At 53.5% G+C, this 13,227-nt stretch overlaps 1 protein-coding gene and 1 pseudogene across 3 annotated transcripts; both read right to left on the reverse strand.

Annotated features, from left to right (window-relative positions):
• Positions 1-23: 23 nt before the first annotated feature.
• On the reverse strand, positions 24-12,975 carry SEMA4B (semaphorin 4B). 2 transcript variants are annotated; one of them, XM_031668411.1, is made up of 13 exons: positions 12,429-12,651; positions 12,202-12,264; positions 10,102-10,200; positions 8,925-9,036; positions 8,538-8,651; positions 8,253-8,404; positions 6,273-6,454; positions 6,028-6,178; positions 4,839-5,049; positions 4,622-4,737; positions 4,187-4,353; positions 2,017-2,102; positions 24-1,756 (listed from the first exon to the last, which is right to left on the reverse strand). In XM_031668411.1, exons 3-13 carry the CDS (start codon positions 10,114-10,116, stop codon positions 1,017-1,019), a joined length of 2,046 nt encoding a protein of 681 aa, XP_031524271.1. In that variant the 5' UTR covers positions 10,117-10,200; positions 12,202-12,264; positions 12,429-12,651; the 3' UTR covers positions 24-1,016. The 2 variants fall into 2 exon arrangements, with proteins under 2 accessions (XP_031524271.1, XP_031524272.1); XM_031668412.1 differs by lacking the exon at positions 6,273-6,454 and having other exon boundaries at positions 49-1,756; positions 12,429-12,975.
• On the reverse strand, positions 49-694 carry LOC110743717 (annotated as a pseudogene). The gene has a single exon (XR_002523191.2). The product of XR_002523191.2 is annotated as an uncharacterized LOC110743717 (transcript).
• Positions 12,976-13,227: the final 252 nt, after the last annotated feature.

Raw genomic sequence — 13,227 nt, forward strand, 5'->3', positions numbered from 1 at the left:
TCCTTGAAGACGAAGAGCTAGGATTAAACAATAATTCTTCAGACGTTATTAAAAAATGACATAAAGTGCATCTTATTAAAAAACATACAAAAACCACATAAATTCAGGGCCCCTGTGCTCGGCAGTGTTGATATCCCTTAAGAGTGGAGGAAGGTGAGGGATGGAGGGTGAATTGGGGACTGGGGAGAGGACCAGGGCACAGTTAGTTCCTCGTGTTTGAGTTCAAAAATGGAGAGGGTGGATGTGGTGGGAAGGGACACACGGGTTCTCACGCTAAGATGGAGGAAGGCAAGCAACAGTCTCTTCCTTGAATTCTGAGGGAAAGGCGTACATTGTCACTAAGCCTCTCCTGAGCTCACGCTGTCCTCGTGTGGCCACAGCCTGATACAGGCTGGAAAGGTCCAGGAGTTGGGTCCGAGCCCAGGACCTGGTGAGGGCTGCAGTGCCAACCTAGCCCTCTGGTCCCTGAGGTGGTAGGATGATGGCAGCAACAACTACATCCTCGGCCGGCTGGCAAGGCAGAACGCACGGAGCCCAAGCTGGTTCTGAATCTGCAGTGAGACAGGGCAGCCAGTGGCAGCAGGATAAGGCGGAAGGTGAAGAGGCCAGTTGGTGAGAGTTTCCGACTCTGTCTCAACCACTTTGTACGCATCCCCAGCGCCCCTGGGAACTGGAGCGGCCGTGTGCGCTGCATTCTATGCTGTCTCTTTCCTCTCTAGTTTCACATTTTGTTTTTTAAACAAAGGGCTCAGTTTACATAAGGAGCACTGTTTCACCAACCTAGGCAGGCCCCCATATTTGGCCAGGACCTCTGGGGCCATGACTGTTTGGGTGTCTGGGTAGTAGGAGCCTCGCTACTTGACTGGAGAGCTGCAGGCCCGCTGGCTCCAAGGCTCCCAAGGGCTGGGCACCACGGTTGTGTTCCACGAACGGCAGAGCGGAGGAGAGGTCCAGTTGACCCTCTCCGAGCATTCACAGCCCCTGAAGCCAGGGCAGCGTCCTCTAGAAGTCGGCTCTCACACCACAGAGTCACGGATCTCTGAGCCAAGGCGGACTCGGGGCCGGGGGCACACCGGGGATACCTCCACGAAGCTGTCTTGGATGCTGAGTGGCCTCTTCTCTGACTCGGTGAAGACTCGGGCCCCTGGGGGGCTGTCTGACAGGGCCTGGTACCCTCGGTGATCAAGTGGGGTGCTAGGGGGGCCTAGGCCGTTGAGTGGGCGGGTCTCGGGGGGCAGCACCACAGGGCAGGTCTTTGGGTGCACGCTGGCACATTCCCCCTGCTTCAGGAAGACTTTCATGCTGTTCCGGTGCCGGTAGAGCAAGAATAAAACTGGGAACAGCACGGCTAGCACAAAGAGTGTGCACATCACCAGGAACTCCTTCCAGTAGGACTTGTCTGCACCCCAGCTGGCCTGGCCACCAGCTGGTGCACTCACACGCGATGTGCTGATGATGACGGGTACACTGCCACCCTGATCTGTTTGGTCTGCCACCCCGTCCTCTACCACCTCTGGGCAGTAGCTGGCTACCAGCTGCTGGAAGCCCTCCTCTAGCGACCAGCACTGGAACTCCCCCAGCTGTTGGGTGCCCACCAGCAGCAGGTCCCCAGTGGGTAGCACATGGCAGGAAGCCGAGGCATTGATAGGGGCCCCGTTGTGCAGCCAGAGTCGAGTCGCCAGGTTGGAGAGGAGTGGGCAGGCCAAAGTGTTCACTGTGTTGGGCTGGAATTGGACTTGCTCACATGGTTTCTCACCTGCAGGCAGAAAAGGCATGGGGTAGGGAGGTGCCAGTGTCCACAGTAGCTCCAAGCTCCCCTGCCTCCCTCTGGGCTATGCCCCTGGTGCCATGATGGGCAACTCTGGGGACCCCAGGACTCAGTCTTCCTGGGGACCTGCTTACAGGGGTAGGGGGCGAGGATGTGAGGAAAGGCATTTACAACATCTGTGCCTGGGGGAGCGTTCCAAGAAGACTTGTCCCCACCTCTCTCCTCTACCTTTTGAGGGGACACCTCACCTGTTGGTACAAAAGACAGGGACACAACCGAAGAGATGCTGCAAAGGTCCTTGGCATTGGCTCCCTCGATGTCCTGGATCCATGGCCTGAGGACCAGAGAGAATTCTGGGATTGGCGAGGAAGTCCGCTGAGCCCGCATTCCCTCACCCCTCACTGCAGACTTGGGCCTGGGCAAGGGCCTTTCCTGAGCTGATTCCCCACCCACAGGAGTCAGCATCTCCTCTGTCTACACATTATTTCAAGTCAAAGCTAAGATAACACTTCCCTTAATTACATAAACAGTATGTAACCTCAGTGGCCGGGAACGGTGGCTCACACCTGTAATCCTAGCACTTTGGGAGGCCAAGACTGGTAGATCGTTTGAGCCCAGGAATTCAAGACAACCTGGGCAACATGGCGAGACCCCATCTCTACAAAAAACAGAAAAATTAGCCAGGCATGGTGACGCACGCCTGTCGTTCCACCTACTTGGGAGGCTGAGGTTGGAGGATCGCTTGAGCCCAGGAGGTCAAGGCTGCAGTGAGCTGTAATCACACCACTACACTCCAGCCTGGGCAACACAGAGAGACCCTGTCTCAAAAAATAATAATAAAAAATAGTATGTACCAGGCCAGGCACGGTGGCTCAAGCCTGTAATCCCAGCACTTTGGGAGGCCGAGACGGGTGGATCACGAGGTCAGGAGATCGAGACCATCCTGGCTAACACGGTGAAACCCCGTCTCTACTAAAAAATACAAAAAAAAAAAACTAGCCGGGCGAGGTGGCGGGCGCCTGTAGTCCCAGTTACTCGGGAGGCTGAGGCAGGAGAATGGCGGGAACCCGGGAGGCGGAGCTTGCAGTGAGCTGAGATCCGGCCACAGCACTCCAGCCTGGGCGACAGAGCGAGACTCCGTCTCAAAAAAAAAAAAAAAAAAAAAAAAATAGTATGTACCCTAAGAAAAATATTGGAAGGACAGCTGGGATCTGTATGTATAAATCTCTCTCTTTTTTTCTTTTTTTTAATTAAAAATTTTTTTGATGTGTTCTCATCTTTTTAAAAAAACAATGCACATGCATTTATCTGTGTAATAAAAAATAAAGGACAGTAATTCTGGATACACTCAGGAGACAGATAACTCAACCAGGCATGAAAGATGAAAACACTACAAAAATCACAGCATCTACCAGCCAGTGATCATGACAATTAACATTCTGGGGTGTCCCTCCTGGCATATGCACCAAAACTCACTTGGTTTTTGTAAAAACTGACACCAGGTGTATCCATATGTGAAGCAAGAACACTACAAACAGGAGAGTTCCCAATGTTATATAAAATATATGAATGTTTGGCCAGACATGGTGGCTCATGGCTGTAATCCCGGCACTTTGGGAGCCCAAGGTGGGTGGATCATTTGAGGTCAGGAGCTCGAGACCAGCCTGGCCAACATGATGAAACCCTGCCTCCACTAAAAATACAAAAATTAGCCAGGTGTAGTGGCAGGCGCCTGTAATCCCAGCTACTTGGGAGGCTGAGGCTGGAGAATTGCTTGAACCCAGGGGCAGAGGATGCAGTGAACTGAGATTGCGACACTGCACTCCAGTTTGGACAACAGAGCAAGACTCTGTCTCAAAAAAAAAAAAAAAAAAGAAATGAAATGAAGTAAAATAAAATAAAATAAAACAAAATAAAAGGATTTTTGTTTTCTATACACACATGTAGTAAAATCTGAGAGGATAATATATCAAAATCTCACTGTGATTCTCTCTAGGTGGTAGGATAAGGGGTAGTTTTTGTTTGTGTTCAACCCTATTTTCTAAATGAACATTTTATGACCCAAATAGGTTATTCTGAAACCAATTTTTACTGGGTTTGTTAACGGACTGTTTCATAGCCCTACTATTACTAAAGCACGTTCACATGCTAATCCACATTTTTTCCGCAAGGCTTTTCAAAGTTGTGGTACTTCATACATAACCAAATCATGTCCTCATTTCACAGGTAGCCAAGACAAACACATAACTTCTTGTCTGAATTGCACTTCAGAGGAAGCAGGAGAGCTAATTAATAATTATGCTGAGACAGTGGACATAAATAAGGCCATGTGGCAGTCCCGAGGAGGGCCCAGGATGGTGCTCTGAAGCCACCTGTGCAGCGCTGGACAGATGGGAAGGGGCCTTTGGGAATGCTCACCTGGTGGCCAGCTCAGGCTGGTAGAGACTGACGTGCTTGCAGCTGGAGCCGCTCCAAGCACAGTAGGGGTCCCGGGCGAGGAGGCAGTCCCCACAGCTCCGGTACAGGCTGCAGTTGGCCACAGGCACCTGGACTACGCCCGAGTGTGAGGCCGCATACAGCAGCCCCTGCACAGCCAGACACGGGGATGAGAAGCGGGCACGGGCAGCCAGGGCCATTGCTCATGGCCACCCAGCACGTATGCCTCCCAGAGCCACCCCCAAGAGGCCTGCTATGTAACCGGCAACCCCACTTTCTAATAGCTCATGACTGGATCCTGTATCTTTCCATCCTGCTGAGGCAAGGGAGGAGAAGCTGGGTGGGGACTGCTTGGTGCTCATGGAGGGCACCCCCCCAAGCACCCTGCCAGGATGTCCAGGAGCAGATTCTGCTCACCCTGTGGGTGTCCAGGAGCAGATTCTGCACAGGCTGTCCCGATGAGAAGATCTGCAGCTCCTCAATGATGTGCACCCGGGGGCCCACGCTCACCGCCTTGTGTAGCCGGCCGTCACCTGGGGTGTGGACAGGACTCAGGCCCAGGGTGGACCCCACCGCCCATGACCCACTGGTCACGTGCACCCCTTCCCGAGCCTGCTGGGCTGCAGACACTTACCAGTGCCCAAGAAGAGGACATCGTAGGCGTGGTGCAGGCCAGGGACGCGGTGTACAGCCACACGCTGGTAGCGAGCCTGGGGCTGCAGCAGCAGCATGCGGCTTCGGACCTGCCCGTCCATCAGGAAGTGGTCCTTGAGGAAGTTCAGCACACGGTCTGGGAGCTGCAGGGACGAGTTGATCTTCCTTTCCCGGGCACTGTTGGTGATGCACTAGAGGAGAAAGCAGCGGCATGAGGCCAGCCACACCTGGGGGCAGCAGGCAGGATGGGGGCCCTGGTTCCCAGTGGACAGTAGCAGTGTCTGTCCCCCGGCCCAGAGCCAGGGTACATCCCTGGCAGTGCTCTACAGAGCCGGCGTGCACGTCTGAGGGAGCAAGGACAAAGCCCAGGGTATGGGGAAACTGAGTGCTTGGAGGGCTTCCTTGCTGTGCCTCCTCCCCACCTACCACCCCAGCCTCATATGCCCAGGGGCCTCAAGAACCAGGACCACACTCCCTGCTCCTCCGCACCCTTCACCAGTGCTCTCAGGAAGCCCTGGCTGGGCAGAGCGCCCCAGCACAGTCGGCAGTTCCTTCCTGCCCCACCTGGGGCTTCCTGAAATTCTGAGAGGTGCTCCACACCATCTGTCAGGGGCTCCAGCGGGACCCAGCTCCAGCTGCCCACAGCAACAACGGCTCGCTGACACACCCTCTTTTGGTTTCCCTCCCTCCTCCTCTCAACCTTCTTATTCCTTCATGCTGCTTCCTGGCATCACCTCCCTAATAAACTATTTGGCACATCTATCCTTGTCTCAAGGTCTGCTTTCAGGGTAGCCCATTAGGCTAGAAGGGAGGAAGAAAGTACTATTTCCCCACAGCTTGCCCATTCAGTCACTTGATAATTAAATAAGCAGCTTGCAGCTGAGTAAGGGACAGGCCCAAGTGAAGAGATGATTGTAGCAGCCCCCAGCAAGCGCCCTGATGGGGACACACTTGTATCCTAAAACAGAACTGAAGACATTCTAACATTCATAGTTACCTCTAACCCAGTAGACAAAGCAGGCCTGGGCCTATGTCCCATATTAAAGACGAGAAAACAGATTCAGAGAAGCCAAGTGATCTGCCCGAGGCTAGGCAGCCTTGGTTCCAGCATGGTGTGGGGACCCACATCTTCCTAGCACCCCTTCTGGGTACAGGGAGCCAGTACCCACCGCTCCAGGCCGGGGTGTGGGCACCGGGTGGGTCACGGTGTACCACTGCTGCGTTTCACGGTTCACCTCCTTGTAGAGGCCACTGAAGACCCTCTGCACGTCCTTCATGGTGAAGACACAGACGGCAGAGCCTTCTGTAGTTCCCCTGTGCCTGCAGAGGAAATAATCAGATTAACCCAGGAGCCCTGGGGGCCCCAGCCCCAGCCACCCTTCACCCTTCCATCTCCAGCGTCTGGGGACCCTACCACTGGGAAGTGAAGACTCCATAGAAAAGGGTGTCACGCCAGTCCTGGGGGCTGGGGCTCAGGGTGAAGACGTCCTGCAGCACATTGAAGGGGAAGCCATCGTCGGGCCGTGAGCACAGCAGTTGGGCCTTGAGGAAGGAGGTCCAGCGCTGCTGCAGCACCCGCTCTCCACCCTCATCACCCTGGAGGGAGAGGCGGAAGGGCTGGGCTTAGGCACACGCTGAGCCATGACAGGGATGCATGGTACAGGACTGCTTTGATGGACCCACCCCAGACACCAGGACTGAAGGGCAGGAGAAGGCCAGGACCAACTTCCATCTAAAGTCAGAAGACCTGGAGGCAGTGTACATGTCCATCAGGAGGATGGTCCTTAACGTGACCAAGCAGAGCCTTCCTAAATATGGAAAGGAGGCTGCGATTCACTGCCGAGCAAACAAGGAAGCCAAAGGACCCCAATACAGCCTAATGCCATGTTCATGAGGGAGTTAATAATATAAGCACAAGGTCGGGACTGTACTTATATTATTAATGCCTGTAATCCCAGCACTTTGGGAGGCCAAGGTGGGTGGATCACTTGAGCTCAGGAGTTTGAGACCCTGTCTCTGCTAAAAAATACAAAAAAATTAGCTGAGCATGGTGGTGCATGCTGGTAGTCCCAGCTACATGAGGCACTGAGGTGAGAGGATTGCTTGAGACTGGGCAGTGGAGGTTGCAGTGAAATCTCACCACTGCATGCCAGACTGGGTGACAAAGTGAGACCCTGTCTCAAAAAGGAAAAAATGAATTAAAAAAAAATAAATAAATACATAGTTACACATATGCCAAAAAAAAAAAAAAAAGATGAGGAGAGGGCATTCTAAAATGTTAACAGTGACTCCTTCTTGTGCTGGCGTGGTAGGGTAACACTAATAGTTCACATTTAGTCACTGCCCACCACATTTCTAAGAGCTTTACGTGGATTAATTAAATTAATTCACTTAACAACTCTGAGGTCAGTGTTATTATTCCTATTTAACAGGCAAGGAAACTGTTCACCGAGGGGGTGAGGATTTGCCCAAGATCCTAGGCCATCAGGGTTTGAACCTGGGCAGCTGGCCTCTGGGGTCTGTGCCCTCCAGCTGATGCTACAGTGCCTCTTCATCTTGTAAGCGATTTTTGTGTGTACGGTTCTCTATTTTCACTTTTTTTTTTTTTTGAGACAGTCTTGCTTTGTCACCCAGGCTGGAGTGCAATGGCACAATCTCGGCTCACTGCAACCTCCACCTCCCGGGTTCAAGGGATTCTCTTGCCACAGCCTCCTGAGTAGCTAGGATTACAGACATGTGCCACCACACCCAGTTAACTTTGGTATTATTAGTAGAGATGGAGTTTAACCATGTTGGCCAGGCTGGTCTCAAACTCCTGACCTCAGGTGATCCACCCACATCGGCCTCCCAAAGTGCTGGGATTACAGGTGTGAGCCACCACGCCCGGCTATTTTCACATTTTTTAAGTAAAAAAAAAAAAAAAAAAAAAAAAAAATGGCTGGGTGCAGTGGCTCATGCCTATAATCCCAGCACTTTGGGAAGCCGACGTGGGTGGATCATTTGAGCCGAGTCTGAGATCAGCCTGGGCAACACGGTAAAATCCCATCTCTACAAAAAATACAAAAATTAGCTGGGTGTGTGGGCGCACACCTGTAGTCTCAGCTACTCGGGAGGCTGAGGTAGGAGAATTGCTTGAGCCCAGGAGGTCGAGGCTGCAGTGAACCGTGATTGTGCCACTGCATTCCAGCCTGGGTGACAAAGCAAAGGTCCTGTCTAAAAAGAAAAAAAATAAAAGTAGTAAGATATTTTAATTTAAAAGGTGAGAGAGAAAAGCTGCTAGCCAAGCTGTACCCCCTGGGGGATGGGAAAGGCCATGCATGGATGTGGGTGATCTTGCAGCTGTGGAGCCTTTGAGGTCCCTAGGGTGGCCACCCTGTCGCCCCATTCCCCTCACCTTGCAGATGCGGGCAATGCGGGACACGATGGTGTTCTCAAAGAACTCAAATTCCTGGCCAGTCTCGCTGAAGAAAAAGTAGATCTTGTCATCATCGCCTTGCAAGCTGCCCAGGCTCTCAGGAATGTAGGCTGAGGCCACAAAAGCTGGGTCTGTAGGGACGGGGTCAGGAGCTCAGAGTCAGCCCAGAAATCCTGGAGACAGGCCCTTCTGGGGGAAAGGGCCCCCTTCTAGGGCCCAGTGAACAGGATCCCTGCCCTCTGCGTGGTGGCAAGAGGACTTCACCTTGCAGCCAGTTGAGGGAGCTCTCAGTCTTGGTGGGGCGAAGGCTTTGGCTCCGGGAGATGGCCGGGTCATTCCCTTGGAAGCTGCTGACTGTTCCAGTGTAGAGCTCGCCATCTGCCAAGAAAACATTCCCATGGGAACGGGCTCTTCAGCACGGCCCCTTCTCCCTGCTCAGGACCCAGAGTGACCCCAGCACTGCCCGTTTTGCCTGTGGTGGGCAGAGAAGGAAGCTGGAACTTGGAAAAACCAAACCCAAGGCAAGCCCATGGCCATTCTGTGCCCTTGGAAATAAGCATGGCATGAACCCAGCCTGTCCAGAACTAGCCCTCTGGCCCTACGTGCCCCCACATGGAACTTCAATGAACCCAGCCTGCCCCCAACACTCACCAACCACCAGGGCCGTGGACTTGAAATTCGGGTCGAAGGGACAACGGCCCTTGCCATCTTCCAGGAGGACATTCCCCTTCTCGTCCCTTGCCAGGGTGAAGTTCTCCACGTTCTGCAGGAGGGTGGACACACGGGCTCAGGGGCACTCCAGGGAATGAGCAGCGGGCTTGGTGAGAAAGCGAGAGGTGTGCAGGAGAAAGCAACTCTACAGGCAGGTGAGGTGTGCGGGATAGAAGGGGTCAGGTGTCAGGGAGGCTGTCCTGCTCCCCCAGGACACGGGGCCGAAGGGTTTGAACCCGGACAGTTGGCTTCCAGAGAGGCCTCACCAGACACAGGGCTGCACTGTCTCACAGTGACCCGATGTGGGACACGTTATCAGACCCACCTGGCGGAGGAGGTGAGGCTTAGAAAATGATGTGAGCCTGGCAGGGCGTGGTGGCTCACGCCTGTAATCCCAGCACTTTGGGAGCCCGAGGCGGGCAGATCACGAGGTCAGGAGATCAAGACCATCCTGGCTAACATTGTGAAACCCCGTCTCTACTAAAAAATAGAAAAAATTAGCCAGGCACGGTGGCGGGCGCCTGTAGTCCCAGCTACTCAGGAGGCTAAGGCAGGAGAATGGCGTGAATCCAGGAGGCGGAGCTTGCAGGGAGCCGAGATCGCGCCACTGCGCTCCAGCCTGGACGACAAAGCAAGACTCCATCTCAAAAAAAAAAAAAAAAAAAGAAAAAGAAAATGATGTGAGCCTGGAAGGGGCAGCAATGTGATTCAAACCCAGGCATGTCTGACCCCAAAGCTGGGCTGCAATCCACAGCATCAAATGCCACCCTCTGCTAGGGGTGTGTGCTGAGGAGGGGGTGTACAAGATAAGACAAGAGAATCAAGCAAAGGAGAGGGAGAGATGCTGGAAGAAGCAGGAGAGGGCAGCAAGGCCTGGGTGGGACAGGATCTTCATGGGTGAGTGACTGCATGCCTCCCTGCACAGGGAGACATGGCTGTCAGGGCTGAGCTTTGTGCCAGGGTGTGGGGCCTCAGGGCTCTTGGAGACCAGTGGTACCCAGAAACCTCCCTCTGGGCCCTGCCTTTCACCAGGGGTCCATGCTAAAGAACAGGATCCCTGAGGCAGAAAGAGGGGCAGTTCCCAGGCCAGCCTCAGGGCTAAGGACAGGGCACTCACGATGTAGGTGCACATGGGGCTGAAGGCTGCTGTGCCACAGGTGAACAGGTAACTGCTGCTGAGTGGCAGGAGGATCTTGATGTAGTTTTGACAGTCACGCTGGGGGAAGGAGTGAGGGGATATCAGGCCCATGCCCAAGCATGCCACCAGGTGGCACCGCTGAGCCCTCCCTACCACACCCAGGCCCGGCCTCTGCTCCCAGGACTGGGGATGGGGCACTCAAGTTCAGGAACAAAGAACCCACGGGTTTTCTGGGGCACAGTGGAGCATGCATAGTGTGTGCTGCAGGGAGTCCCGGGGCTCAGCTAGTTTTGTGACTGGCAAACTTTCCTTCGGCCCAGGGGTGAGGGCACAGAATCCTACCCCCTTGAATTGTACTGCCCCCAGGAACGTCCTCTTCAGAAGCCATAGGCTTCTGAAAGCCTTGAAAACTACAGGCCCCTCCCAACCAGGCGGGAAGCTGATGAAGCCACAGCCCAGAGCAGGAGGAATGCTCAGCCCTGAATCCTGAACCCCAGATTCTTGCATCACCTTCAATGGGGTGTCTAACTGGCACCTACAACCAAGCTTCTGGTCCTCCCTAAAACACATGCTTCCCCCTGAGATCTTGCCACTTTCATTAATTCTGTCTTTTCAGTCACTGAGGCCCTAACCCCAATCAGCCTTGACACTTCTTGTTAGTCATACCCCATAATTTCCCACCCAGAAATCCTGGTGGTTCCATCTTCAAAATGCATCTGGAATCTGAGCATTTCTCACTGGTCCGAGCCACCACCATCACTCGCTCCTCACTGCTCTCCCTCCTCCTGTCCTTCCCCATGGAGGCTACTCTACCACAGTAGCCAGAATGACCCTCTTAGTACACAGGTGAGACCAGTCACATCTCTGCTCGGCCCTCCCCTGGCCTCCCAAATACCTCCCTCAGAGTGAAATCAAAAGTCCTGCCCCTCCTCCAGATACGCCACGGTCGGCTCCTCACCCTCTGCTGATCTTGGCTCAAATGTCACTTTTTTAACAAAATGTAACCTGACCACCTTATTCCATCCTACCCACTGCCAATAACATTTGTAAACTGACTACTTTTTCTTTTTCTTTCTTTTTTCTTTTTTTGAAACACAGTCTCACTCTGTCACCCAGGCTGGAGTGCAGTGGTGTGATCTTGGCTCACTGCAACCTCTGCCTCCCAGGTTCAAGCAATTCTCCTGCTTCAGCCTCCCAGGTAGCTGGGGCTACACAGGTGCCCACCACCATGCCTGGCTAATGTTTTTTGTATTTTTAGTAGAGATAGGGTTTCACTATGTTGGCCAGGCTGGTCTCGAACTCCTGAGACCACTCAGGAGACCGTGAGATGGAGACGTTGTGATCCACCTGCCTCGGCCTCCCAAAGTGCTGGGATTACAGGTGTGAGCCACCGCACCAAGCCTGCTTTTTCACAATTAAATCTCCGGTACCCGCAAGTACATGGACACAGAGTGGGTGCTTAATCAATGTTAGCTGAATAACAGAATGGCAGCCAGGATTTGAACCTGTGTCTTGATCCCAAGTCCGGCATTCTTTTGCCCTCACCTTACCCAGCACCTGCTGCACTTAGGAGCAGGAGCAGGAGGCCTCTAGGGATGATGATGAGTCCTCCAGGAGAACCTGGGTTGAACCAGATTTCATCCTGTGCTTTGGCCAAAACCACATCAGAATCTGTCAGATGTGCTATATCAGGAATCATTTGCAGAGGGACACAACTCTCAACCTACCCAATCCCTGTTCATGCTGGAAGCTGACTTGTTAGTCCTTGTGTCTATGAGCCAGGTGCCTTACACCTATTAGCTTCCTGAATCCTCACTGTAAGCCCAGTGAGACAGGATCATTATCCCCATTTTACAGGTGGGCCCATTAAGACTCAGAGAGATGAATCTACTTGTCAAAGGTTGTAGAGATGTAAGTGTAGTGCTGGGATTCAAACCCAGGCCTGGCCATCTCAGAAGCTTAAGCCCTTTCCACCCTACCTGGCTGTATCTGCTCCCACCTCCCGCCTCTGGCCTGGGATGGAAGACTACCACCCTCCATCCCTCCTGCAGCTCAGCTCCCTTCCAGGTGCGGGCTCACCTGTGGGTCCTTGCCCTTGAAGCTGCACTGCTGTTTCTTCTCTGCGTCTGCACTCCAGAGCAGCTAGGGAATGAGAAAGGGGAAGGTAGTGGACAAAATGGAGGGTTTGCTGAGCCTCCCTCCTCTCCCATCAGCATCATCCTCAGACCCAGAAGGTCAAGCTTCCAGTCCATCTTCCCTCTGTGGTCCTCTGCCCAGCCTAGCCAGCTCCAGGCAACATCTCTCACCTCTTGGTACTCTCCGCCTGGCAGGAAGCTGAGGTTGCTATTGAGTGCAAAGAGGGCCTCTCGAGCACCCACGTACAGGGTCCTGCCATCCCTGCTCAGCAGAAGGGCCGTGTAGTTGGAGATGTTTTCGGCTTCGAATCTAAGGAATGGCCGCTCTTCAGAGCCTGGGGAGAGGAAGATGGATATTATCTGGGGCCACCCCTCCCAAGGGAAGCCTCTTAACACCAACGTCTAGATGGACTGATTTAAAGGAAGGTAATCAGCAAGACAAAGGGTAGCAAGGGGCTGCGGGCAGGGGGATCAGGTTGGATGGGCGAGCACCATTCCTGGACTCTCAAACATTGCATAAGAAACAATGCAGAGATGTATGTATGAGAATACTTACTACGGCACCCTTGATAAAAAACTGGAAACCTAAGAGTCAGTCCAATCAGAGGGGACTTTGCCAAAATCAATTATGATGCCCCAATCCAACTGACTACTACACAGTTGGGGGGAAAAAAAGGATGTATTAGAAGCTCCAGAGGCCGGGCGCGGTGGCTCAAGCCTGTAATCCCAGCACTTTGGGAGGCCGAGACGGGCGGATCACGAGGTCAGGAGATCGAGACCATCCTGGCTAACACAGTGAAACCCCGTCTCTACTAAAAATACAAAAAATTAGCCGGGCGTGGTGGCGGCGCCTGTAGTCCCAGCTACTCGGGAGGCTGAGGCAGGAGAATGGCGTAAACCCGGGAGGCGGAGCTTGCAGTGAGCCGAGATCGCGCCACTGCACTCCAGCCTGGGCGACAGAGCGAGACTC

Source organism: Papio anubis, chromosome 7, assembly GCF_008728515.1.
Source record: "Papio anubis isolate 15944 chromosome 7, Panubis1.0, whole genome shotgun sequence".
NCBI classification, from domain to species: domain Eukaryota; kingdom Metazoa; phylum Chordata; class Mammalia; order Primates; family Cercopithecidae; genus Papio; species Papio anubis.

Excerpts from the sequence above, each read along its gene's own strand:
- SEMA4B (XM_031668412.1), bottom strand. The coding sequence starts at position 12,517 with ATGGCAGGACCCTGTACGTGGGTGCTCGAGAGGCCCTCTTTGCACTCA. Across the intron at positions 8,405-8,537 it reads CTCCCTCAACTGGCTGCAAG|ACCCAGCTTTTGTGGCCTCA; the intron begins GTGAAGTCCTCT and ends CCGTCCCTACAG. Across the intron at positions 4,354-4,621 it reads TGCTCCTGGACACCCACAGG|GGGCTGCTGTATGCGGCCTC; the intron begins GTGAGCAGAATC and ends CTGGCTGTGCAG.